Source organism: Pinus tabuliformis, chromosome 1_1, assembly GCF_031772625.1.
Source record: "Pinus tabuliformis cultivar Carrire ecotype Pingquan chromosome 1_1, CPIR1, whole genome shotgun sequence".
Taxonomy (NCBI): domain Eukaryota; kingdom Viridiplantae; phylum Streptophyta; class Pinopsida; order Pinales; family Pinaceae; genus Pinus; species Pinus tabuliformis.
Window position 1 is genome coordinate 230,667,609 of NC_142297.1, and position 27,534 is coordinate 230,695,142.

At 40.6% G+C, this 27,534-nt stretch overlaps 1 protein-coding gene across 1 annotated transcript; it reads left to right on the top strand.

The window, feature by feature from the left end:
* Positions 1-210: 210 nt before the first annotated feature.
* On the top strand, positions 211-27,534 carry LOC149212373 (uncharacterized). The gene is made up of 6 exons (XM_089388665.1): positions 211-248; positions 501-633; positions 25,896-25,951; positions 26,168-26,303; positions 26,446-27,225; positions 27,324-27,534. The coding sequence occupies exons 1-6, from the start codon at positions 211-213 to the stop codon at positions 27,531-27,533; spliced, it is 1,353 nt and encodes a 450-aa protein (XP_089244791.1). The 3' UTR covers position 27,534.

Consider the following 27,534-nt stretch of genomic DNA (forward strand, 5'->3'; position numbering starts at 1 on the left):
CAAGGCCTTCACCTTGAAGGATGACGATTGTGCCATGAGTACTCATGTGCCACTTGAGAAGAAGTGGGGATACATTGAGCTATAGTCAGTAGGACTACAAGCGATGAGGGGCAGCATCCTCAAGGTACCCAACCTCTTGGATTATACCTTACTATGGGAGCCCCGATGAGGAGTAGCAATAGTGGCAGATGTCGATAGAGACGCATGACAATGGAGCAGCAGAGGGAGCGACAATGCAGGATTCCCAGGTGAACGCAACACTAGTAGGCTACAACAGTGCAAGAGGCATGGGAGTGTTGCACTAGTGCAGGATGGAACAGAGAGGTGTGCAACGGTGTGAGATGTAGGGAGTTGTTGCAGTAGCACAGAGGTCAAAGAGGGACCACTTGTCAATGACAGAGGGAGCTTCAGCATCGAGAATGTCTCTAGCTTAACAAAGATGTCAGAGTTGGGAGATCATTTACTTACTTCTCAGTAACTAAGTTGTAGTCAATTAGCAGTGGTGGTGTTATGGGCAGCACAATGAAACATGATGAGAGGGGATGCAGTGTAGACGAGGTAGTGGCAGTGGCAGGGCCATGGGCAGCAGCACGTACAAATGCAATAATGGCAGTGGCAAAGCCATGGGTGGCAGTATAAGATACAATAGTGTAAATGATGGGCAACATGCCTAGCATCAGGGATCGATCCTGGATGATTAGAGTAATTCTACGTGAGGAGTATTGCTAGAGCACAATCCTTGCTAAGAGGGAGTGTTTATTTGGGGTAGCATCGGATGTGCTCTAGCCACGAAATTTGGTGGAGAGGCTAAGGCTCCAATACCTAGAAAGGGTTTGGGAAGATTCTAAATAGTTTGGGAGATATTAAAATAATTAATATTTTTAATGGAGTCCCTAAGTCTAAACGTAGGGAAAATAAAAATATTAATGTGAATTAATATAAAACTATGTTAGAATGGTCCAAAAGTCATGGATCAAGCTAGATCTGATCTTAGTCGTTGACTAGGGACTTAATCTCGATCGTTGATTTGTCAACGAGAAAAGTATAAGAGGAGGCTTGAGGGTCACTTGGAGAACAAGAAGGAGAGGGCAAAAGCTGAAATTGGTGGGAACATCTGGAATTGCAGGAACAACCGGGAAAGCTGACGTAGAGGGTAGAAGCCGAAACTACCGGGAACAACCAGAACAACCATGAAAGCTAATGCAGAGGGAAAAAGCAGGAACTGCAGGGAACAATTGGAATTGTTGGGAACTACCGGAACTGTTGGGAAAGCTGACGTAAAGGGTAGAAGCCAGAACTGCCGGGAATAGCCGAAATTGCCAGAACAGTCGATAAAGCTGACATAGATGGCAAAAGTTGGAACTGTCGGGAAAGCTAACCCAGAGAGCAAAAGAGGCTAACACCGTCCCTAAGGGCTGACGTTGGGGTTTTTCGTGGGGCAGTTTGGAGCTAAGGAGCTGCTGAAGTGTTTATCCAGGGTTTCAGCCAGAGCATCTATCGCTGATGGAGAAGTACTACTGCCGAGATTATTCTCTGTTGGGTGAGTCGGTTTTGGAACTAGATTGTATTCAGAAACTGCATAATAATAAAACCCTCAGATAGCTGCACCGGTTTTCCCGTATTGGTTTTTTTCGGGGACATTGGTCCAAAAACAATGGTGTCACTTGTGTGCTTGTTTTGTTTCCTTCAGTTGATGATCTGTAATGTGTTGAGCATGTACTTGTATTTATTTCCAGTATTTACATGGTAAATAACCTGTTAATTAATAGAACAAGTAGGTAGGAATAAACCAAAAAGTACATGAAGGGTTTCTAATAGGTTAGACTTAGAAATTCCAACACGCAGTCCTTTCTACGCTCGGCCTAAATGAGTTGCTCCTTAAGCCATCTAGTTTGTTGCTCACCAAGAAAACGTCTCTCTTTGCCTCTGGAACGTATTTCCGGCCTTTGGAACTAAAACTCGGCTTCTCCCCAACAAAATCGAATTGCCTCTAAGAGGCTTCTGCACAGCCCCTGTGTCAGCATCACTATCATTCTTCTACCTCTCTACCATGTACTTCACCTAATCTGGAAAGCTTCCTCCGACCTCATTGTCCTTGCCCCTCTAAGTCTTTGCTTCCCTACTGAAGCTCGAACTCTTCCAACATTGTTGTTTCTCTGGAAAATCGAACTCTCCAAGGAAATCAAACTCTCTATGGTTCTCACAAGTGTGTTCTCCATCTATCCATTGACTTCTTCATATAATCCTTTGTTAGATCTCCAATGACCAAGATTAAAACTTAATCAAGGTCCAAGTGTTATAGACATTTTTGTGCCTTACAGCATTGAGCATGAAATGTCCATAATCCAAGGGATCCAAAGTCCCTAAAAGAGTTGTTCCTACCCCTAAAGGAACAAGGTCAACAAATGACAGCTTCTCCCAGAAGTTCTCCACCAAAAACTGCCCAAAACTAGTCAAATCAGGATCAATTCAGAGGCTCCACTAGCTGCCTGCGTTGAAATGCAGAGGCTACACTGGTTAGGTGTGTTGCAACGTAGGTGGAAGCACTACCAGGGTGCGCTGAGCGGGAAATGACAAATGGCAAGCTCATTCAACGAGGTGGAAAGACCCTGGAAGCTTCCAGAATCTTCTCCAATGACACTTGCCTCAATGAATTCGACTAGTGATGAGTAAGAGGTTCTCAACCTCCAAGTGGAACCAAGAACTGACAGAGAGAAGCCACAAGTCAAAACATAAGCTGACTCATCCTCTCTGCTTACATCTATATATGGATCTCTCACCCAGAGGTTCAGGAGGCTGGAATTTTGTACTTTGCAGAGAATTGTTGTTGGTTTGAGATTGAGATTAGTACATTGGGTGATTTATGCTTTGTTGGAGGAGAGGAAGGGATTCCTTTGCTGGGAGGTAGATGCTAGATCGGGACTCACTTGGTTGTATCTCCTCTTGAACTTTATTATCATATCAATAAAGCTATTTGAGTTTCTCCTATATGCTTGTATATCAATGATGTTTTGTTGTATTTGCATATTTAGTTTATATCTGATCCTAAACTAGTTATGAATGTGAATCTATGTCTTTTGTGTAGTTTTCCTCTCTTGTGATATTGCAGGAACTGGGTGAAGCTGGACCAGTGAAAGAGCAGGCAGCGGGAAGCGAACAAAAGAGAGAGTGATTGGATCGACAAACTAGCGGAAGACACCGGTTAGTTACATCCTTCTTTCTCTATTTGCATCTCATAAAGAAGAATACTCAGATAGTTTTCCTTGTTTGTTGCTAAGGCACTATCAGACCTTAGAGTGGGATAGGGGCATTCCGAATTGGATACTTTTCCCAACAACAAATTGGCGACTCCGCTGGGGAGAGTATCTTGTTAGTTTATTTGTGTTTCTATTGTTGTTCATCTCATAAACTCAAGAGTGCCGAATCGAACTGCATTTGCCATTTACAAATGCAAAGTAGAGATCTGCTACTCTAGTCCATTCGTTGGGCCTGTTTATGATCTGAACACCTGATCCACAAGTGTTCTAACAGCCCTTTGTGATAGATCTTAGTCCTCCTATAAATCATCCTTCTAATTGTACCTAATTGATAGCTTTTATCCGGCCAAAAACCATAGATTAAACTGCAAACTGTGACCCAGAACCCAGAAACAATTCTCGTTTCTGCTTCAGCGTAGACTCTGTGAAGAGGTTCTGCATTTCAACGCAGGTCCCGTGAAGGCTACCTGCGCTGAAGTTCAGTTTCTCTGTGCTGAGGGTGCGCTGATCAACCTTTGCCTTGTGCAGTTGTGGTTCCCTGCTTCCTTTTGCTCAGTTTTATCTCTGTTTTTTGCAGCCTGTTATCAGTCAGTGTACCTATCTGAAACCCCTTTTCCTTTCCTCAATTCTGCCTCAGTTGTATAAAGAAACTGTATTTGTTCTTTGTGTATTTGTTACATCATTTGCAGTTTCCCATTACAAAAGTAAACTAATCATACTGTCGCCCTTAGATCTAGACCTGTCGTAAGTGTCGTTTTGATCTTAGGAGTGAGTTGGTTGTTGTTCACAGTTGATTACGCTTTTACTTTTGTCTTTTGTTTTGAATTCATGCATTTCAAGTGTCGAAACAAGTAAATCATAAAGTGTCGTAATCGTCTTTTTGATTTTGAAAAAGGAACTTGTTTGTGTTTTTCACTTGAAATCGAATTCAAATTTGTACAACAGCTTTCTTTTTAGGCATCAATATTAAGAAAGTGAAAACAAATACATGCATATGTGCATTTTCCTTTTGACAGTTTGTATGTTGATTTAGGGAAAAGTGCATTACTGTGTGCTCTATGCTCTTTGAGAAAAGATGGTGTCTTTCTTTTCCCCTTGTAGCTCGGATTTTCATTGTTGAAAAGATATAAAAGCTTGCTTATCATCTTTAGAATGCATTTAGGAATTGTATCATACATCTCGTGGTGATCCAAAAAGGCAAACTTCTAAGAAAGATCAACCTAAAATAAATTGAATGAACTTAACAACGCTTTGTAACTTAACGCACAACATAGAGGTCTAAGCTAGAGACGTGTTCCGGCGTCGTAAAACCTGGTCACTGGTCGCCTCACTGATGGTTGGGTGATTCCTCCTGAGAGACGATAAGTGCTAGTACGAATTGTGCTCCCACGTACCGTCGAGTATATATTGGGAGACCCCTATAGGAATAAAACCTTTATCCATAGGAAGCCGTGTCGGCCGCCCTACTGATCGCAATGCACTGAACACAGCATTCGGGAAGATTGACCGCCCGTACCCTAAAAAGTATTCTGCGGTTTTGCGAAAAGTTTGGCACACCCTCTACCTAGAACTCCAGAGCAGTCCCTTTCGTTCCTTTTCAGACTCCTTAACGGAAAAGGTCCATCTGAGCACTTGTCACTTCAGGCTCATTAAAAATCGAAGGAGACTAGAGTCATCTTTAGCTTTTTCTCGACTCTTTAAAATTGAAAAAGCATGTTGTGTCTAAAGCGTCTAAAATTCATTTAATTCGGAAACACACTTTCCCCTTTTTGTATTTTGGTTGATCGAGTAATCCGCAATCGTGGAAGAAAGTCAATTGAAACCCCGCCGTTTGCGGAGGCTTACGAGTCAACCGTCTTTGTCTCCGGAATCGAAAACAGTACGGACAAAGAGAACTCGTTTAACCGGTTCGAAATCTCCTATCAAAGTTAGAACAAGTGTTCCAACAACATCCGAGATTCCGGTTACTCCAAACATTTCTGGAAACCCTGCCTCTACAGAAGAAGTTCAACAGCCACAGAGGGACAGTGATACTGATCCTAGTCTGAGAGCAAACACTTGTGTTACTGAACCAGTTCCATCAGCAACCGGTTCGGAGAATCTTGCTCCTCAAACATCTGTCGATGTCGATTCAACCCCTTCTTCGGCACCAGAAATATTTTACGGACCTGATGGTCTTCCCCTTCCACCTGGTTTGATTGTGATAGAGGAAATTGTAGAAGATCCGCAAGCAAGTACTCCAACACATTTTGGAGTCGGGGTCACTCTATTTCCTTCGACATCAGAAGTTAGTCTACCACCAGTGGAAGTTCCTGTAGAATCGCTAGGTAATCTTTTTGATAGACTCAAAATGTCTGAACAACCGTCAACATATAGGACTGTGTCGAATGACACAGCGACAGCAGAACTCCCTGCCGTCACTCCGACAATGTTTGCCGGCGTACCATCTGTCCCGACTAGCTCACGACCGCTAGAAGGAGTCCATCCAGGGACTATTTCGACAGTGTGGTCCGTTCCTGTTTGTTCCTCCGGAATAATATCCGACAACTCTTATGTTGAGACTCGACAAATTGATCCATTTGGTGGTCAATTTGGGCAATCTAGTTCCCAAGGGCAGACAATCCCCTTGAGTTCCGGGTTACCACCGTATGGGGGGCAGTATGCCCTTTCATTACCCCCTCCGGGAGGATATCCATATGGGAGTTCTCAACAGTATTCAGGTTATACTGGAGTTACGACAAGTGGTTGGGTACCTATACTACCCCAACAACCAAGAGTTGTGTATTCTATGCAACAATGTGTACCTATGTCGAACATTCCGACAACACCAGCTATTGTAACAATGTCACAAGTTCAAACGTTGCCTGTCGTATGTCAACCTCAGATTTCTCAGGTTGTGATGCAACAACCCCTTGACCCTGTGACTCAACCACAATCTCCAACTGGTGGGGCGACACAGGTCCAAACGGGTACAATCACCCCACATCTTGGTCCAACGGTTAGTATAGCGCAACAGAGCATGGCTTCACAACCGTGGCTGGTGCAATACCAACAACCACAATTCTAGAAAGTGTACCAAGGTTCTGAGCAGCAGATCTTTGCGAACAGTGGACAGCCGTACATTCAAAACGGTCAAAATCAACCAATTTACAGTGGTCATGTCCACCAACCGTATCATTCGTACCAGCATCAACTACATTATGCTGGTATGCAAAGGCCAACTGCTCAGGCAATTCCATCGTATCCTGGGTATGCTTCACCTAACCTAAATCAACAGTTACCATTCGTGGAAACTTTAGAGTTACCCGATTTACACCGGTTAACAAACGATCCAATTGCTTACGCCCCTTGGTGGCCAGCGATTCCTCACAAACTTCCATCGGATATTCCTAAATTTAATGGAAATCCAGGTGAGGACCCATCGAATCACGTGATGACATTTCATCTATGGTGTTCATCAAACACCCTAAACGATGATTCGATAAGGCTTCGCCTTTTTCAGAGGACGTTAACGGGTCCAGCGGCAAAATGGTATATTGAATTGCCTAGAGCGTCGTTCGACAATTTCAGCACCTTAGCCACGACTTTCTTAACCCATTTTCAATTACCGATAAGGTATGAGACAGGAACGGAAATCTTAACCAACTTCAAACAGACAACGACCACTTACATATCTGATCATATACATGAGTGGCGACATCGTCGTAGGATGGTAAAAACGTATGTTCTCGATCAGCTATTAGCTGAATGGTTTATCAAGTCGTTACTTCCTGCCATAACGGAAGATGTGGCGAACGGGGGAGTCGTAACGGAAGAGCAAGTTATCGCTCGTGCGCAATATCTAGACTTGGTCTATACTTAGTCTAGCACGCTCTACGACAAAATACCTGACGCCCCTAGACCAGAATTTCCAATCCCTCCTCCTCCTAAATCAAACAATGACTCTCATGCCGGCGATGGCGTGATTGGCACGACAAATGGGAAATCGACAAAGGCTTCGTCTAAGAAAGCCCGTAAGATTTCAGATCAAAATGCAAAAGACGAAATTCTTGCTTCAGAATTAAATGTCGTATCAGCAGATAAAGGCAAAGAAACCAAACAACCAGGAAGCAAGAAGAAACAAAGCAAAGGGAAGAAGAAGAAACAAGGAGAGTCATCTCCTGAAAAAACTTCTTCAAACCCTCCTGGAGATAGGAACCCCCCCCCCCCCTTCGGGTGTCAGATATGTGACGAGAATCACTGGACAAAAGAATGTCCATACAAAGCTGAGCTTAAAATATTCTTTAAGAGTTCGCAAACCTCGGCTGTGTTAACTGACCCGTTTCCAAATCCAGGCACAAATCTGGTTGATAGTGGAAATGCTTTCACGTCGCAAGTGCTAATGTTGTCGATTTCCAAGCAACAAAATGATGCTTTGATTTCGACAAGGAACAAAGATTACGGGAATCCGCAGCTGTCGAACGACAAAGGTAAAGATCAACCAAGTAGTTCGACAACAACTTCGACAAAAGTTGTACCAACCATCATTCCTAAATTAACAATAAAACCGCCAAAGGGAGTAGTACACAAGTTGACATTTAATCCTCACGCCAGAGCAGCGCAACATTATAACATAGTGGAAGATTTGGCCCAATCGCCATCCGCTATGTCGACTCTTGAAGTACTACAAAATTGTCCATCCCAAAGGCAGGCTTTGTTATCAGCCATTGGTGGGGTTGATCCTAAGGATTCCAATCTTGTATCCTTTGACCACAAAGGATACGATCCTCAGTTACCAGCTCAACTAGCTTTCCTTATTCAAGTGAAAGCCCTCAAAAAAACTGTTCATCGAACAATTATTGATGAGGGGGCATCTACATGTATTATGTCGATGAGTTGCTGGAAAACTTTAGGATCTCCAACCTTGTCGCGATCTTTGACGACATTAAAAGCATTCGACGGTAGGACATATACCCCATATGGTATCCTAAATAGCTTGAAGGTTGAACTAGGGGGAAAAACAATAGAAATAGATGTTGAAGTCATCGATGGGAATCTTGATTACAACATACTGCTAGGAAGACCATGGATCTACGCCATGGCAGCTGTTGTGTCGACCTATTTTAGAAAGATTGCATTCCCCTTTCAAGGGGGGATTACGATCGTCGACCAACAAAACTTCCTCCCCAATGGTTCACAAGTTACAGGAAGCATTCCCATGATCCATGGAAGACCCCATTCGCTTCAGAATATCGGAGTAGGCCTACTAAAAGATCCTATACTAATGGGAACTTTCGCTCTTCCACCTCCAATCAACTTGGCGGAAGTAGCGTCGATAAGAACCTGCAATATGATATCTTCCACAAAGATCTCAGAAAACGATATCAACATGGATCATGCAATGGTTTTGCCCCCAAGCCCAATAGAAGTATTGTAGCAATCAATGTTTCTAGCATGGGAGGCAAACCCAAATCAACGCTCATCAAGCGTTTGGGTAGATAGGTCTAGAGAATATGGTACCCCTTCAGATCCTTGGTCGCGAGTGCATGGAACCGACGAAGGAATTGTACAATCAATGTTGATGGAGGGGGCACCATGGAATGATTGCCACCATCATTCCCTTCTTCCATATTATGAAGAAGATACTCAAAATGACCTTTATCACCCTTCAGTTTTTGAATTCCTATCAAATACTGTAAATACGGTGGATTCCGAGGACGGTTCTTACCTCGTGTCAACCTCGTTAAAAAATGAAACTAGGAGTCATGAGGATAGTTCTTTTACTGTGTCAACCTCATTAAAAAATGAAACAAATCCCCTTTTCAAATCTCAAAGGTAAACCTTCAGTCCAACCACCGAGTTGAATGCAATGAAGCTTGGGGGGCATGCACCTCTAGTTGCGTTATTATGCTGGGGGCATGCAAACTTATCATCGAGCAGTTTTAGCACATAGTTCATGCTCGTTAAAAAATAAACATAAGATCAAGCAGTTTTAGCACATATTTCATGCTCGTTAAGAAATAAACATAAGATCGAGCAAGTGTTTCAATCCGCGTTTAAGCTCGTTAAAAAATGAACTAGCCTCTGGTAAATAACCACTGTGAATGTAACATTATCAGCCATTAAATCCTTGGTCGTGTTTGCACCGTCACCTCCACTTTTCCATTGGCCAATCATTCACCTCCATTTGATTGTTTACCCATTTTGAGGAACAGCTGCGAAGAGTGATTTCACTAGCCATCCTTGTGACACTGCCGTGATTGGAAAATTCCAACCCTTACCTGGAATCAGTTGCTACCTGTTTTATCACTCGTTCCTCAAAAGACGAGTCTTCTTTAAGCTCTTTTCATCTGACTCGTAAAATATGAAAAGATTGCCGAGTTTTGGCCTTCCAGCTCGTTAAAGCGACCGGAAGTGCTATCCATCCTCTAGATTTTAATCTTTTTGGACCTGAGGGATTATTGCACAAAATGATCGAGCACTTGTTTTGTTCGGCTCGTTAAAACTATCGAAAATTCATCCCTTCTGTATTGTTTTATACTTTTTCGGACTTAAGGGATTAGATGACGAAAAAGGACTTCCGGAGTTATCTTTACGTACCTTTTCAGACTCTCTAAAAATGAAAAGGACCGAGTTATCTTTGTCGTTAGACTCGTTAAAAACATTAAATAGCGACAAACTTGTCTTTAGACGAGAACGAGTTTCACTATCGCTAGGCTCGTTAAAACATAGCGATGGGTTTGCCCGAAGGGAAAATTATAGAACAAGCATACGTTATCCTCCTCAAGCTTGACAAAAATAAAGAGGTACTGGTCAGAAATGACTGGGGAAAATTGGGAAGAAACTCAAAGAACTTTTATTGGTAGCAAGTCGCTCTTGAACATGACACTTCCACTCCGTGCCTGAGTCGGGTTGGGTTGTTTCATTCACCGGTCACATCGCCATGGTCTCGCCATACCATCCACCTTTGGGGTAAATGCTACCGATCCATCACACAAGTGTCGCCGATATGTTCAAGAGAAGTCATCCAGAGAAGTCAACCGTGTCCCATCCACTACCATACATTATCCTTCATCCTTTCATGACCGCCACCCTGAACCATATATCATCAGATCTTTTTCACCTCCATCAAAATCATTTGCTCCGTTCCGTGTCATTGATGTGGGATACATTAAGGCCCTCCTTTGACGGATCGCTTCTTGTTGACATCAGCTCATTATCCAAGAAGTTGATCTAGGAACACCCCCTTCAGTACTTTGAAGCTTGCATGCCTCAATGGCAAGTTTCTCACTTCCGGTGACAGGTATACATCAATTACCTTCGACCGAAAGATTTTGCGTGGTGTTCGACGCCAAGTCCTTTATTCACACCACATGAACTGTACTGCAGTACCTTGAGGGTCATTATCATTATCGGTGATTCCTCTCGCGCTTGTTAACAGTTTACATCATTGACTGGTAATCAAGCGATGTCTTTCCATGTTCGACTTCAGAACATTTCTCACATGGATCGACTTGTACTTAGAGTGAAGATCGGACGAGATTGAAGACCCCGGATCTAGTTTCATCCATCCGGGCTGCGATATATATTCAGGAAAAATAAAGACATTGACATGTACAGCATTGCAGCAAATAATCATCCTACCAAAAGGATGATGATTTCATCAAAATCATCAGTCTACCATCAGACGATTGTCTGTTCTATGTACAGAAAAATGAATTTATAAAGTTGAGCATGGGAATGCCCGCCTCAGCTAGATCATGAAAGCAGTATGAAAAATAATGTATTGTATTGTATCTTATTACAGGTCTCCTCCCAGCATTGGAAGAACTTCGGATCCTCCTAATAAAGCACTTCACACGATAAACGGCCTCATACTTTAGGGGGCAACTGTTATAGACATTTTTGTGCCTTACATCATTGAGCATGAAATGTCCATAATCCAAGGGATCCAAAGTCCCTAAAAGAGTTGTTCCTACCCCTAAAGGAACAAGGTCAACAAATGACAGCTTCTCCCAGACGTTCTCCACCAAAAACTGCCCAAAACTAGTCAAATCAGGATCAATTCAGAGGCTCCACTAGCTGCCTGCGTTGAAATGCAGAGGCTACATTGGCTAGGTGCGTTGCAACGCAGGTGGAAGCACTACCAGGGTACGCTGAGCTGGAAATGACAAATGGTAAGCTCATTCAACGAGGTGGAAAGACCCTGGAAGCTTCCAGAATCTTCTCCAATGACACTTGCCTCAATGAATTCGACTAGTGATGAGTAAGAGGTTCTCAACCTCCAAGTGGAACCAAGAACTGACAGAGAGAAGCCACAAGTCAAAACATAAGCTGACTCATCCTCTTTGCTTACATCTATATATGGATCTCTCACCCAGAGGTTCAGGAGGCTGGAATTTTGTACTTTGCAGAGAATTGTTGTTGGTTTGAGATTGAGATTAGTACATTGGGTGATTTATGCTTTGTTGGAGGAGAGGAAGGGATTCCTTTGCTGGGAGGTAGATGCTGGATCGGGACTCACTTGGTTGTATCTCCTCTTGAACTTTATTATCATATCAATAAAGCTATTTGAGTTTCTCCTATATGCTTGTATATCAATGATGTTTTGTTGTATTTGCATATTTAGTTTATATCTGATCCTAAACTAGTTATGAATGTGAATCTATGTCTTTTGTGTAGTTTTCCTCTCTTGTGATCTTGTAGGAACTGGGTGAAGCTGGACCAGTGAAAGAGCAGGCAGCGGGAAGCAAACAAAAGAGAGAGTGATTGGATCGACAAACTAGCGGAAGACACCGGTTAGTTACATCCTTCTTTCTCTATTTGCATCTCATAAAGAAGAATACTCAGATAGTTTTCCTTGTTTGTTGCTAAGGCACTATCACACCTTAGAGTGGGATAGAGGCATTCCGAATTGGATACTTTTCCCAACAACACCAAGGTCATATTAGAGTTGATCTATGTGAATTTCTAGATGACTCACTCCTTATCTCAATTAATACTGATTAATTAACCCCTTTTCCTAAGCTTAGACTTAGGAAATAATTAAAAATAGGCTAATAATCTAATTGAGGTACTTCTAGGTGGAATTTCCATAAACAATTTTTGGGTTATGGAGAGCTCATATGTTTTAGCCTTTCAACAAAGTTTCAAGACTATAACACCTCCGATGCTACATAATCTAACAAATGTTGGGCTTGATGGTGACCCGACACACCTCTGGAGATTCTCCTCCATCCCTTGGACCTTGGATGTTGCCACTTGGGGTTAGGGTGTTACACATGAGCTTTATGTAGCACCTTATGCATGATGTGATGGCTTGGATGGATGAAATTAGCCTCGAGGATGCACCTTTTGTTGATGAAGCATGAACTTATGGTGGGGAAACATGCCTCTATGATGATTCATTTCACCTTTTGGGGAGAGACATGCCTTTTGGAGATGATGTCACCCTCTTGAAGTGTCTACACTCACACATGTGACTCTCTTAGGGAATTTTTTATGTTTTATAATTGTATTATTATCTTAGAGGCTATTATAGGGGTTGGCTTAATGACCTATCCACCTTGTATCATGGATTTTCATTATTTCAGGGGCTTTAATGAATGTTTAGCCTTAAAAGGGTAAAGCACTTGGTTTCACTAGTATAAATAGGGAAGTGCTACCCTTCATTTGGATCATTGCACACATGGAGATACCTCTTCTCTCATGCTTCTCTTTTCTCTCAGAATTTGCTATGGAGCACTAGTTGAGTGACTTTTCTCTTGGGAGGTCTTGTGATGTGGATGGTTTTTCTTTTCATGGATGATTATTGATGAACTTTGATGACATGTGTTATTCAATGTGAGTTATCTCTTCTAATCTTGTTTATTGTTGATGGATAAAGGTTATTAGATATTCATCATAGTTTTGTTGGTATTTTTTTTTATCTCTAAGTTCTCCTTGAACAAGGTTTTTCATGAAGTTTTCTTGAGGTGACCTAAGTTAAGTTCCCTCCCTTATCCAAGAAAATAGAATGATGCTAGGGTTAGAGGATTAAGAGACACAAGTTAGTCTCCCTTGGTTTCTTTGAACCCAGATCCATTTTTTTGTTCTAGGGGTTGTTACCCCTATAGTCTTAAATTCCATTAGCACTAGATTGGGAAAGGCACTATTTATCTTTCGTGTTAATCATTTAACTCTCTATAATTCATTTTTCTTTTGTTCTAGGGTAAATTAGGGTTTAGTTATGGCAAAATTGTGTTTACTGACTTAGATATTAATGTCCTATGGTTAGAAACTGTTTAGAATATGTTGGAAAGGTAAAAGTATAATTTTAATTGTATTTTCTAGCCATAAACTAAGGCTGATGTCTAGGGGTTTAAGTACTATTATATGTTATTTAAACCACATAAAATTACTGAAATTATTTCTTTTGTTTACTCTTATTGTTCGCCCTCAATTTTTATTTTAATATGGTATTTTCTAATTTTTCATGTCAATTTTCTTAAGCAAAGTGTGATTTCTTGATTATGTGTCTTGTGGGACCTCCTTTAAACTTTCATTAGTTGACCTAAACCTTTAGGAGAATAGGACTCTTTGAAATCAAAGGAAATTCAAATCCACCTCAAACCCTAATTTCCAAATCTTATTCTTTGGTGGAAAATAGTTGTAGAACCCTTAGGGGACACTTAGCTTAGTTTGACAAGGTTATTTGATTCCCAAGATCTACTAGGGAAGCCTCCCTTTTGTTGGAGTGTGCCCATCACTAAAATAAGGTGAATTAAGGTGACTGTGATGACAGTTCCATGGTTGCACATATTCTCTTAATCACCTATCAATGCTTTGCACCAAGGTGCTAGATTTTGTTATAACAAGCTTATTACTGATCTTAGCAGGGTCGCTAAGGTCTTGGCAGCCTTGTTAAATGGGCACACATAGGTTAAGGACCCACTGTCACCTCAGCTCAAACCCCTGTTATTTAGGTTCAACACCCCCTAAACAACCAAGGGAGAAGTCCCTAAATATACCCTAGCAACTCTGGTTTATGCCTAGTACGTTATATGGAGTCAATTAGATGTAGGTGTTCTTTATTTGTTTGTTGTCATGCATAAAAACATTGCTAAAAACAATGCATATTTCCAACAACAGATGTTAGTAGCCAAAACAACTCAAAGATATGGAATACTACCTATGGATTTTGGTCTATTAAATTTATTCTAACCAAATATACAATTATTTATCAGTTCTAATGCTCGGTTAAGGATCTACGGGTGAAATAACTTCTTGTCAGACTGTGATACCTCCCTAAAAACATAGGGACAACAACCTATATTGTTTAATTAGCCAATCCACTATGTGAAAAACACCTCTAGGGAGTTCCCAAAAGTATGGAATGGATTGAGGGTGATTTCAGAGGCTATGGGGCCTCCCCAAAAATGCAATTTCCAACTAGTTGGGAATTGATTTTCAGATTTTTGGGTTATGTTTATTAACTCAAAAATTTCCAGAAAATTAATTTTTTGATTTAAATAGCTGGGAAATGAAGGAAATTCAACTCTAACATGAAAAATGTGACTATAAATTAATTTAGATCCGAAAACATCAAGTTGCAATGTAGTAAACTCACCTACATGTTTGTAGAACTTGTTTTTGGTGGCTGAAAATGTAGGTTCAATAGGAAAAAAGACCTCTGAGCCTGCAGGTCTGAAACCATAAGGCTAGATACAAGTGTAAAATGAAAGAACTAGGAACTCGTATCAAAATGGGGGTTAGGTCTAACAATTAAACTAATTTTTCCCAATAAATAATTTGCAGTAAATTGATGAAAGTAAAAGCTGGCAAGTAAATCCTACCTTAATTGTAGAAAGTAAAAAAGAGAATTTGAGATTTTTGGTTGTTGAAGTTATACCTGTGCCTTGGAGACTCACCCTTTGGTAAAGTGTGAAGTAGATGCCCCTCTTAAGTCACCATGCCTGCTTCTGGTCCTTTCAGAAATAGCCCCCATTGTACCTCAACTGACCCTGCAGCTTTCAATCTTCCTTAGGAGTGACCCCCTCTTTGTGGCATCTCCAACCTTTCTGTTCTATGTGTGGAAAAAGCCGAAATCTTTGATTTAGTAAAGCCCCTTTCTGAAGTAGTTTAAAACCTACAGATTGATTCACCTACAAAACCAAAACAAACAAGTGGGGAACCTTAGTTGCTTGCTTCCATGTAGCATATTAGCTCTTGAATGGAAAAGGACATTAATCTTGCGATATATTTAATTATTAGCAAGATGGAATTAGATAAAAATAATGTCCAATAGTAATAGCAAGAAAAATAACATTAAAGGAAACCACTCCACAATTATACAAGTGTACAAGGGTTTGAAAAATAGATGAGTTCTTTTTGTTGTATAGCATTTGTATCAAGTGAACAACAACAATTTACAAATGAAGAGAGGCTAGATTTTTATAGAAAAAATTATAATGGCTAGTTTGACTCTTCCTCGATAATAAATTTACTAGTAATTTACATGTTGGAGACTTAATAAATGAATTCATAAAATACTATAATTTATTTTTTACTTCAGCCACTAAGGGGTCAACTTGGACAATTTTTCACAATTTAGCTCAAAATTCCCTTTGCTCATGGTTCATTACTCAACTGATTGGTCAATTGGGTCTCCAATGGCTAGTTGACTTCACCAACCACTATTTTTGACTTGACTTTTCCTTCTAATATTTTGACTTAGCCACATGGAAGTTGTATCTCCAACGTCCTTGACTTTTTGACTATTCCAGAACTTGGGTATGTTGAAACTGGCTAGGATTGGAACTAGGTATCTCTCGAAATCTTCATATCTTGCCCAACATTGCCATGTCATCACATGCCTACCATGTCATCATGCCCTGCTAAAGCTCTAACAACCTTGGAAATTTGGAGAAATTGAGACATGGGTTTTGTTCCTCTTATTCTATAGACCAATTTTGACATAATATACATCAAATTCTGTCAAGTTTTGCCCGTGTTAAGCATCCTTGAAATTCTGCCACATCATCACTCCGAATGGATGATCTTTATTGCCTTTGAGGATTTGCAAAATCTGAAAGATGGGGTTTTGTTCCTCTCATTGAGTAGACCACTTTTAATGTCACGCATGTCACAAACAATCAAATGGTCTACTTGAAAACCCCCATTGGAAAATTTTCCTGTATTGTTGACCAAGCTTGATCGAGCTATAACTAGCCACCATATGCTTAGATTGATAAAACTTCGTGACATGGAATCCTCTCATCATGCTCTATAATATGAGACTAGGCTGAATTTTTGACCACTTGGACCATTTTGCATTGGGAATCTTGAACTACCTCGAGAAATTTTAATGTTGTCACAAGAGACTACTATATTGCACCAAAAATCATATATTTCATGAGTAATATCGCACCAAAGCAAAGGTCACATATAGAATCTATAGACACTAACCATATGGAATGACATAGGTGCACCTTGATGTCGGTTGGACTAGTCCATACATCGATGGTCAGCTGTACAAATGCAGGGTCACATAAAACCATGAGTCCTCATGAGAAGCCTACCCAGGTCCTCCATTCTAATCAGGGACGAGATCTCCTAGTTGAAGCTTTCAAGGTATAGGGCATGGTCTAACCAAACAAGATAGGTACAGACTCAAACTGACAAGACACGGGTCTAGGAGAACTAATACAGAGCCTCACATGGTTTTTACATTGCTTTGACTTGTGACCTTGCACTTACAATGCTGGTGAATGATGCATTGGAAAAAATCTATGTACCCCCATTGGCAGAGGGGAACAAGGCTCGTCAACAAAACATTGTGATCTTGTATAATAGACGAGCAGAAGATGCAGAGGCTGGTCATTGTGTACAAGTTTTACTCTGCTTGTGTTCTCTATTTGGAGTTATGTTGTTCGGTAAATGCCATATTCAATATGAACAGACATTGATTTATTTTTTCTGCTAGAAATGATCATTTCCTTTTATGTTCTCTTTATATAATAAGAATTATGGAACTCAGGGAATTACACAGTTTTGGAAATTTGCCAAATTTTTATTGTAATTTGGACCAAGCCACCTAAGTGATTATTTATATGGTCAGTTTCTCTTGGCGTGCAATAATTTGCAGGACTACAAACCATACAAAATGAGTGGCATGCACAATCTGGGTTTGCGAATGATTTGACAGGCCATTTAAACTCGCAATTCTTTAAGTTACTGTTGGCTGAAGTGTCTTGTTTAAAGCTTCATTTGAAAATTAGGAATACAAGTGCATGTGTACATTCTGAGTGTAATTGATTTAGAGAACTCTAGTATTTTGGCAGATTGTAGAGAAAGCTCTCGATGGCTTCTTGTGATTGAAAGAAGGTTAGGAAATTGGGGAGTGAGGAACAAATGCTGTAGAAAGAACTCCTTTAAGTTAAAGCCCAATGTTTAAATGCCAAAGAAATCAGCTAACTTGGTGCTCTATGGATGATAACATATAAATGAAGACGGTCGAGGATAAATTTCCCTTTGATTAAAGCATAGGAGAGCATTGGACACAACTCAGATGGCAATATATCAACATTCTGGTTCTCATGTGATATCATGATTTGCCAAAGGTAATAGAGGGTTATGAATCAGGTTGAAAAATATCTTTCTCGTACTGAGTAACTATTATATTTAAGGAAAAAAATTTCTGTAGTTGTTTGAGGTGTTTGTGATGGCAGAATTGGTGAACCTTCTTCGGCATTTGCCAGATGGGCTTCTCTATTGTGCTATAATTTAACTTGTGATCAATGATTACTTAACCTCCCTATTGGGGTGGTGCTCTATCTCTAACTACTTATGGAAGAGGGTACAATTTATAGTTGGAGTCTGTCTTTGGCTTAGTGTTTTTTTAATGAAGTGGCTGTTCGATGAAATAAAGTCTTTTATCTTTATCATCTTTCATGGGTCTGCCATGATATACATTTGATTCTTGTTAAATTGTAATTTCAACAGCGCGGTGGTTTTGGAAAACCGCCCGGTCTTCCCCGCACCGCCATTTGCAAATGGCTATTTCCGTATGAAGGGAGCCGCCGCAATCACACTCCGCCACGCGTCCCCAGTACGAACGACGAAACCACTTTCCCCGGATGCTAAAGTCCGTTTGTTTTGCCCAAGGTTGGTGTGCGAACCTCGTTGGATCAGCCAAGTGATCAGGGCAGTCGATCTCAGCCGTCGATTTCCGAAGTTGCCCTCTGCCCACGTCAAATCAAGTTTCTGCGTGGAGTAAAAAAAACTTATACGTTGACCGCCGTAGGAGGAATTCAATGGAGTTTAATGTTTGTCGTAGTTTTTAGGTGGAGGACTTTTAATATGTTATGGGCATATGTTTAATATGGTGATGGGCACACATCCCATATATTTTTTTATATTTTTTTTTTATACGTTGACATAAATATAGTTTACATGCTGTAGTTTTTTTTTGTATGTAATGGTGTGGTGGCTGCGCAGAGCGGTAAGAGTTTTTTTTTTGTGCACAGCAGTGCGATAATTTGGAATACCACAGGGGATGTAAAGCTTTTGTTCCCCATTGTAAAACTGAAGTTTATGTAATTTCCACAGCAGTGGAAAATCTGTGAGAGCAGCAAAGTTTTTTTTTTTTATTCCCTCTTTGCATAGAGGAAGAAATATGTAACAGAATGTTTGTTTTTAATTAATAGAAATGCTTTGTGACTGTGTAATGGTGTCATCTGAGTCATTTTGATTTTAAAGAGGTTCTCTGCAAAAGATCCTGGACAGAGGAAACAGAGCATTGTCTCTGTGGTAGTTATTTTGCTGGTTTTGGTATTTCTCCATTCAAAAATACCCAACAGTGGTATCAGAGCTGGCTCAGGCTCTTTAAAGAAGTTAAAGAAGCTGAAGGGAGAAGGTTGTTGCTGCAGCAAAACTTCTCAGGCAGACAGAAGACTCAGACAACGAAGGATTCAGGTATTCCCCAAAAGCATTTCTCTTGTTATTGCTGAAGACAGTCAGTTGTTTTTTTTTAAAAATCACAGTCAAGGATTTAAAACCATAGTTCAAGATGCAAGGAATGGCAAGCACAAGCATGGGTATGTTCAACACCGAGCTCCCACACTTTAATGGGAAGAACTATGACTACTGGTCTATAACCATGAGAGCTTTGTTCATCTCTCAAGATATATGGGAACTAGTAGAATATGGGTTTGAGGAACCAGCAGATGAAACAACATTTAATAACCTAACTCAGGGAGAGAAGGACCTATTGAAGCTCAATAGGAAGAAGGATGCAAAGGCCATTGTCTTGTTGTATCAAGCAGTGGACCAGAGTATATTCCCAAGGATAGCAGCAGCTACAACATCACACAATGCATGGCAAACCCTAAAAACTGCCTATCAAGGCATGGAGAGAGTGAAGACAGCAAAATTGCAAATGCTGAGAAAGGATTTTGAAAATTTGAACATGAAGGAGTCAGACAACATTGAATCATTCTTCACTCATGTGATTGGTGTAATCACACAAATGAGAACTCATGGAGAAACAATTGAAGATAGAAGAATAGTGGAGAAAATATTGAGGGTCTTACCCTCAAGGTTTGATGCCATAGTCACCACCATTGAAGAGACAAAGGATCTCTCAAACTATTCAGTTGATGAGCTACATGCATCACTGATAACTCATGAGCAGAGGTTGAGTAGTAATGAAAACTCATCCCTTGAGCAAGCCTTCAAGACCCAGATGTCCTTTGGAAGAGGAAGGGGTCAAGGAAGAGGAAACCGAAGAGGAAGAGGCAGAAGCCAGAACAGAGGTGGAAGGAACAGCCCATCAAATGCACAAGGAAGAGGCAGCAATCCAAATCAGAACCAAGGTCAAGGCAGCAGCCAACAAAGAGATCAGTATCAGGTTCAAGGACAAAGGTATGATAAATCTAATGTTCAATGCTATTATTGCAAAAAGTATGGACATTATGCTAGTGATTGTAGAAAGAAACAGCATGATATGAACAGCAGACAAAATGCAAATGTTACAAGAGAAAACAGCAGTCAAGAAAATGTCCTGTTAGCTTGTAACATGGCTGAAACACATAGTGAGGACATATGGTTTTTAGACTCAGGTTGCAGCAACCATATGACAGGAAACATTGCCCTCTTCTCAGCCTTAAATCAAAACTTGAAGTCAGAGGTCACACTAGGAACTGATAGTAAAGTGTCTGTTATGGGAAAAGGGGAGGTAAAAATATTTACAAAACAAGGAGAAAGGAAAACCATAGCAGATGTCTACTATGTCCCCGGAATGAGATGTAACCTATTGAGTGTTGGACAGCTTATCCAAAAGGGTTACAATGTTTACTTTGTAAATGATGTGTGCACCATCATGGACATACCACCCAGCAAAAGATGCATTGCTGAAGTGAAGATGACAAGGAACAGGATGTTCCCTCTCCGGATCAGGGCAGACATGAAGAACAAAAGGGAAATGGCAGCAGTCACCCAAGAGGCCTTCCAAAGCGTGCCAAAGGATGAGAACTGGTTATGGCACTTGAGATTCGGGCATCTAAATTTTGGAGGTCTAAATTTGTTGAGCAGAAAAGGAATGGTAAAGGGATTACCATTGATAGAGAAGCCGGACAGCCTTTGTGAAGGTTGTATATTGGGCAAACAACATAGAGAGAGTTTTTCATCAGGGAAAAGTATAAGGGCAAAGGCACCCTTAGAGATTATCCACTCATATTTGTGTGGACCAATGCAAGCTCCATCATTAGCTGGCAGCCTATATTTCTTGACATTCATTGATGATTTTACAAGAAAGACTTGGATATATTTCCTCAAGAACAAAAGTGAAGTCTTTGGGAAATTCCAAAACTTCAAAGCACTTGTGGAGAACCAAAGCGGGCTGCACATAAAAGTATTAAGAACTGATAGAGGAGGTGAGTATATCTCCAATGAATTCCTAAAGTTCTGTAGAGAAAATGGAATTCATAAACAGTTTACAACTCGGTACACCCCACAGCAAAATGGAGTTGCTGAAAGGAAAAACAGAACCATCATGGAGATGGCAAGGAGCATGTTGAAGGCAAAGCATTTGCCAAATGAGTATTGGGCTGAAGCTGTACATTGTGCAGTTTATATTTTGAACAGGTGTCCTACAAAAGCAGTCATGAACAAAGTGCCAGAAGAGGCATGGAGTGGGAGAAAGCAAGGAGTCACCCACATGAGAGTTTTTGGGTGTGTGGCCTATGCACACATTCCAGATCAGCTAAGGAGGAAGTTGGACAGCAAAGGGGAGAAGTGTATCCTTGTTGGATACAGTGATGAATCCAAAGCCTACAAGCTGTACATTCCATCTACCAAGAAGTTCTTTGTCAGCAGGGATGTTCAATTCATTGAAGAGGAAGCTTGGGATGGAAGCATAGAGAAAACAGTGAACATTAAAAATTGTTTGTCTCATGATGAGGATGAAGAGGAGGTGGCTGAAATGAATCCCCAAACAGCAGCACCAACACAAGGACAGCAAGGAACACCATTGAGGATCAATGAGAGTGCTTCTCCAAGCACACCACAAGGAGGAAACTCAAGTGCATCTTCAAGCACTTGCACACCAAGTGAAAGAGGTAAGAAGTTTAGAAATCTAAGTGATATTTATGAAGAAGGAATGAATTCCTTATTTGCCTTGTTTTGTCATGTTGATGATCCTATTCATTTTGAAGATGCAATTAAAGATAGGAAATGGATAGAAGCTATGGATGAGGAGATGAATGCCATAGAGAGAAACAAAACATGGGATTTGGTTGAATTACCAAAAGGCAAAGAAGTCATTGGTGTGAAATGGGTCTACAAGACCAAGAGCAATGCTGAAGGCAAGATTGAAAGGCATAAAGCAAGGCTGGTTGTCAAAGGCTACAAGCAGCAGTATGGGAGAGATTATGAGGAGACTTTCGCCCCGGTTGCAAGAATGGAAACCGTGAGAGCAGTGCTGTCCATAGCAGCTCAAAACAAATGGAAAGTCTACCAAATGGATGTGAAATCAGCATTCCTAAATGGAGTGTTAATGGAAGAGGTCTATGTGGAACAGCCTCTCGGATATGAGAAGAAAGGTGAAGAGCACAAAGTGTGCAAATTGAAGAAAGCTCTTTATGGGCTGAAGCAAGCGCCAAGAGCATGGTACAGCAGGATAGATTCATATCTATTGGAGAATGAATTTGACAAATGTGAAGGAGAACCCACAGTCTACATCAAGGAAAAGGATGGTAAAATTTTAATTGTTGTCTTGTATGTAGATGATGTTATTTTCACTGGAAATGATATTTATCTTATTGAGAATTTTAAATCAGTCATGAAGGATGAATTTGAAATGACTGACATGGGTTTGTTGAGATACTTCTTAGGCATAGAAGTAGATCAAAATGAAAAAGGAATTTTTATATCTCAAGCAAGATATGTAAATCAAGTTTTGAGCAGATTTAAGATGGAAGAATGCAAGGCAGCAATCACTCCCACAGTGATGGGATTAAAACTCAGCAGAGAGGACAGCAGCAAGGATTTTGATCCTAGCTTGTATAAAAGCATTGTGGGCAGCCTTATGTATTTAACAGCAACTAGGCCTGATTTAATGTATGCTGTTAGTTTAATTTCCAGGTTCATGGAGAGGCCAAAGGAGGCACATTGGCAGGCAGCAAAGAGAATTTTGAGGTATGTCAAAGGTACCAAAATGTTTGGAATTCTATATCATGCCTCAGAACATTCAAATTTGGTTGGGTACACAGATAGCGATTGGGCTGGAAGTGTAGATGATCGGAAGAGCACTTCCGGTTATGTTTTTAACATGGGTTCAGGAGCCATTTCATGGGCTTCTAAGAAGCAGTCCATTGTAGCATTATCTACAGCAGAGGCTGAATATGTGGCAGCGACAGCAGCAGCATGTCAGGCAGTTTGGATGAGAAGGATGTTGAGAAGCTTAGGCCAAGAGCAGGCAAAAGCAACAGTGGTCTTTTGTGACAATAGCTCAGCTATTGCTTTGTCAAAGAATTCAGTGTTTCATAAGAGAACGAAACACATTGATACAAGGTTTCACTACATCAGAGAATTGGTGAACAATGGAGAAATTGTCCTCGAACGTTGCAGGACCCAGGAACAGGTTGCAGACATCTTGACAAAGCCACTGGTTCAGAAGAGTTTCGAATTTTTGAGAAAGTGTTTGGGAATGACCGAACGCGTGGCTGTTAAAATTAAAGGGTAGTGTTAAATTGTAATTTCAACAGCGCGGTGGTTTTGGAAAACCGCCCGGTCTTCCCCGCACCGCCATTTGCAAATGGCTGTTTCCGTATGAAGGGAGCCGCCGCAATCACACTCCGCCACGCGTCCCCAGTACGAACGACGAAACCACTTTCCCCGGACGCTAAAGTCCGTTTGTTTTGCCCGAGGTTGGTGTGCGAACCTCGTTGGATCAGCCAAGTGATCAGGGCGCTCAATCTCAGCCGTCGATTTCCGAAGTTGCCCTCCGCCCACGTCAAATCAAGTTTCTGCGTGGAGTAAAAAAAACTTATACGTTGACCGCCGTAGGAGGAATTCAATGGAGTTTAATGTTTGTTGTAGTTTTTAGGTGGAGGACTTTTAATATGTTATGGGCATATGTTTAATATGGTGATGGGCACACGTCCCATATATTTTTTTATATTTTTTTTTATACGTTGACATAAATATAGTTTACGTGCTGTAGTTTTTTTTTGTATGTAATGGTGTGGTGGCTGCGCAGAGTGGTAAGAGTTTTTTTTTGTGCACAGCAGTGCGATAATTTGGAATACTACAGGGGATGTAAAGCTTTTGTTCCCCATTGTAAAACTGAAGTTTATGTAATTTCCACAGCAGTGGAAAATCTGTGAGAGCAGCAGAGTTTTTTTTTTTTATTCCCTCTTTGCATAGAGGAAGAAATATGTAACAGAATGTTTGTTTTTAATTAATAGAAATGCTTTGTGACTGTGTAATGGTGTCATCTGAGTCATTTTGATTTTAAAGAGGTTCTCTGCAAAAGATCCTGGACAGAGGAAACAGAGCATTGTCTCTGTGGTAGTTATTTTGCTGGTTTTGGTATTTCTCCATTCAAAAATACCCAACAATTCTGAAGACTAGTTGAAGAAGGTTTAGGGATCATTTGAATGATTATGTGTTGTATAAGACATGACTGAAATTTGACAAGTTATCCACACATTCCTCTATGAAATTTGAAGAATGGAATGAAAGAGCTATTGCAGGTTACTTTTAATCATTTTAGAGTAAATGATTAAAAACATGGGGCTAGATGGGCTCTTGCAAGCCTGATATCTCAGTTTTCTTTTTCAAGTTTAGTACTATCAATGATAAGTGATCTGTTACCCGCCATGTCAGTAAGGGTACACATATTTTTGCAGCACATTTCGCCGCACTGTAAGCCCAAATTCACAAGTCAAAAGCCTTTTAACAACCATGTGAGGCAGTATCCTAGAGCTTATGTTTGGTCGGACCATGGCCGGTCCCTTTGGGTTCATATCCGACTCCATTCGTCTTAGAAATGATCAGAAGTCCTTGGATGGGCGTACTTGAGGACTCATGGTTTTAGAGGAATCTACTTATATAGGGATGATCACTAATGTATAGGCCAGTCCAGCCTGCGGCAGGGTGCATGTATGTCTTATTGCATGGTTATATGTCTATTGAGTCTGCATGTGGCCTTGGCCTTGGTGCAATATCCCTCAGATGTTTCTCAACATTGCAGTGTCACAGAGTTATTTTTCATGTTTTTGAGACAACTCATGTTAAATTTTCGGCTTGATGAGAAGATGACATGCCATGCAGAAAATTTTCGAAATAGTGAAGGCATTGTCAAGTTACAACTGGTCAAAGTTGGTCAATAGGTACTACAGGTTTCCTTGTGGCAAAATAGGGTCAACGTTGAATAGTTTTAGAGATGCATTATGTGAAAAGTGGTCTATATGAAAAGAGGAACAAAACCCATGTATCATATTTTCCAGGTTCCTCAGGGGGTTAGAAATCTAGCACAGAGGCATGATGATGTGGCAGATGTATTGATGATGTGGCAACACAGGACATGATATGGAAAACTGGTGCAAGATCTAGGTGAAATCAAGGCAGCTTACAACAAAACTAGGTGGCAGAATCATCAAATTCAAGAAGGCATTGGAGATGAAGCCAAAAGGTGGTGAAGTCAAGTTTATTATTTATTAATGGTCAAGTCAACTAGCTGTTAGAGGAGGAAAACCCAAATGGCAGGAAGACCCCTATGAATTTAGAACCTCTAGGTGACCTCTTTCATATTTTATAATTGGAGAGCACTAACAGTTATCGGCTCCTCAATTGTATTGTTTAGGACATCTCTGATTTACACTTTTATGTTGAATTTGGATTTGTTTTGATTGAGATTATAGTAGATTGGAGATGCCTCATGTACTCCCTTGTTATAATAGAAAGTTTAGATTTCTAAGCTGAATGATCAGTGTTGGTCCTCATCTTTCATTTTTTTCTTCCTTTGTTTTGAGTATATCTGTTGTGAGCCAGAGAAGCTTCCTATCATTTAATCTCTGAGATGTTTACAAATTGAAGCTGAACGCTATAGTATATATCTATCGTTGTATGAAAACAAGTCATTACAGTGAAAAGAAATGGTTTTGGTTAATTGTATAGGGGGTTATTGTAGAATGCTTATTTTCTGTAACGACATCTCCTGAAGAACTTTTTAAGTAGGTATGGCTGAAATAGGAAAAGTTGTATCCTATATTTAAGATCTTATAAGTTTTTTATGCAATGCCAGCCATGCTTAAGCCTCTCACCATTTGATTACATATAATGCATAAGCATTTAAATATTCATGGAAAATAAATGAGTGGTTTTTTAAGTATTCTCCTTTTTAGTCCTATTAGGATTTTGTTCTGAATAGTCTATTTTTCAATATTCAGATCCTGTCATCCTGATCGGCCTAAAAATGACAAGGCAACGATTCTTGGAGATACCATTCAGATGTTGAAGGAGTTGACTGCTGAAGTAAAACGCTTGGAGAAAGATCAAACGTCTCTGGCAGAAGAATCTCGTGATGTAACTTTCATGTCTTTATACCTAACTTAATCTTGTGGCTGAGAGCATTTACATGGTCAAGTCAGTTTTTCCAGATAAGTGTTATTCTTTGTGTCTGGTGTTAATCTGTTTGGCGTGTGTTTTGCATTGACTCAACAAGCAGCTTGCACAGGAGAAGAATGAACTCAGAGAAGAGAAAGCTACATTGAAGGCAGAAATTGATCAGTTGCAAAGTCAATATGAACAACGTGTACGAGCAATGTTCTCATGGACAGCTATGGATCCGACAATGATGATGGGGGCACCCCCTTTCCCATACTCTGTGCCAGTTCCCCATCCAGGATCAACTACAGTACCTGATTCACACCCTACCCCACTGCAAGGTCATGCACAGACTCCTCTCATGGCACCTCCTTTTGTTCATGTTCCCGTTCCTCCAGGAACTATTCCCATGCACCCCTCTTTTCAGACATATCCATTCTTTGGAAATAGGAGCACTGATGGAAGTAATCCATATCTAGCATTTCCACCATATTCTTCTCCAATAAATTCACACACTCACGTTGAAAGACCATCACCACAGTATCCTTCATCTGTACAACCTCTGCCAGGCTACCTAGTACAATTACAGCAACATCCAGGGAATCGACCTCAGAGCACAACTGGTACATCTCAGTCTATTGGTGCAACAATATCAGCTCAAGCTTCTGGCGAAAATCTTGAATCTCAGCAAGAAGGCAAGTCAACGGCAAGTGATATATCAAATGGTCATCCAATAAACAATGGGCCCAGGTCATCTTCAAATCATTCTGGTAGCAGAACTGATCACATGGATGCTAACCATATTGTTTTGCAACTAAAGACTCCGGGTTCAATGCCAGAAGCGTCTCATCGTCAATCTAATCACTCCTCTTATGCTTCCGAGGAGCAGGAGCAGATGCAGGTGAAATAATAGGACTATATGGATGTATTATTGAAGTTTTTTAACTAATCAAAGATTTCAGCTTGAACCTGATTTTTTTATGAATTCACTTTTTCTAGAACTTCCAGGAGGTGTCATCTGAAGTCAGAAAAGGAAAGAGCTCACCAAGTGATGATAGCTCTGTTCGTGTGGGTCACAAACTTTTGGAGAAGGTTTGTGCTAGGGGGCTGTCGCTTTGTCATTGTGTTCACGATGCCTCTTCTAGCAGCCATGGAAATGAGGATTCGGTGAAAACCAAAAGCAGTCAGTCATCAACAGGAAAAGAGTGAC

What these genes read in the sequence shown, in the direction of transcription:
- LOC149212373 (XM_089388665.1), top strand. Translation starts at nt 211, where the DNA reads ATGGAGCAGCAGAGGGAGCGACAATGCAGGATTCCCAG. An exon ending in TCTCCTGAAGAACTTTTTAA is followed by an intron (nt 25,952 to 26,167) that starts GTAGGTATGGCT and finishes TTCAATATTCAG; the next exon opens with ATCCTGTCATCCTGATCGGC. An exon ending in AGGAGCAGGAGCAGATGCAG is followed by an intron (nt 27,226 to 27,323) that starts GTGAAATAATAG and finishes CACTTTTTCTAG; the next exon opens with AACTTCCAGGAGGTGTCATC.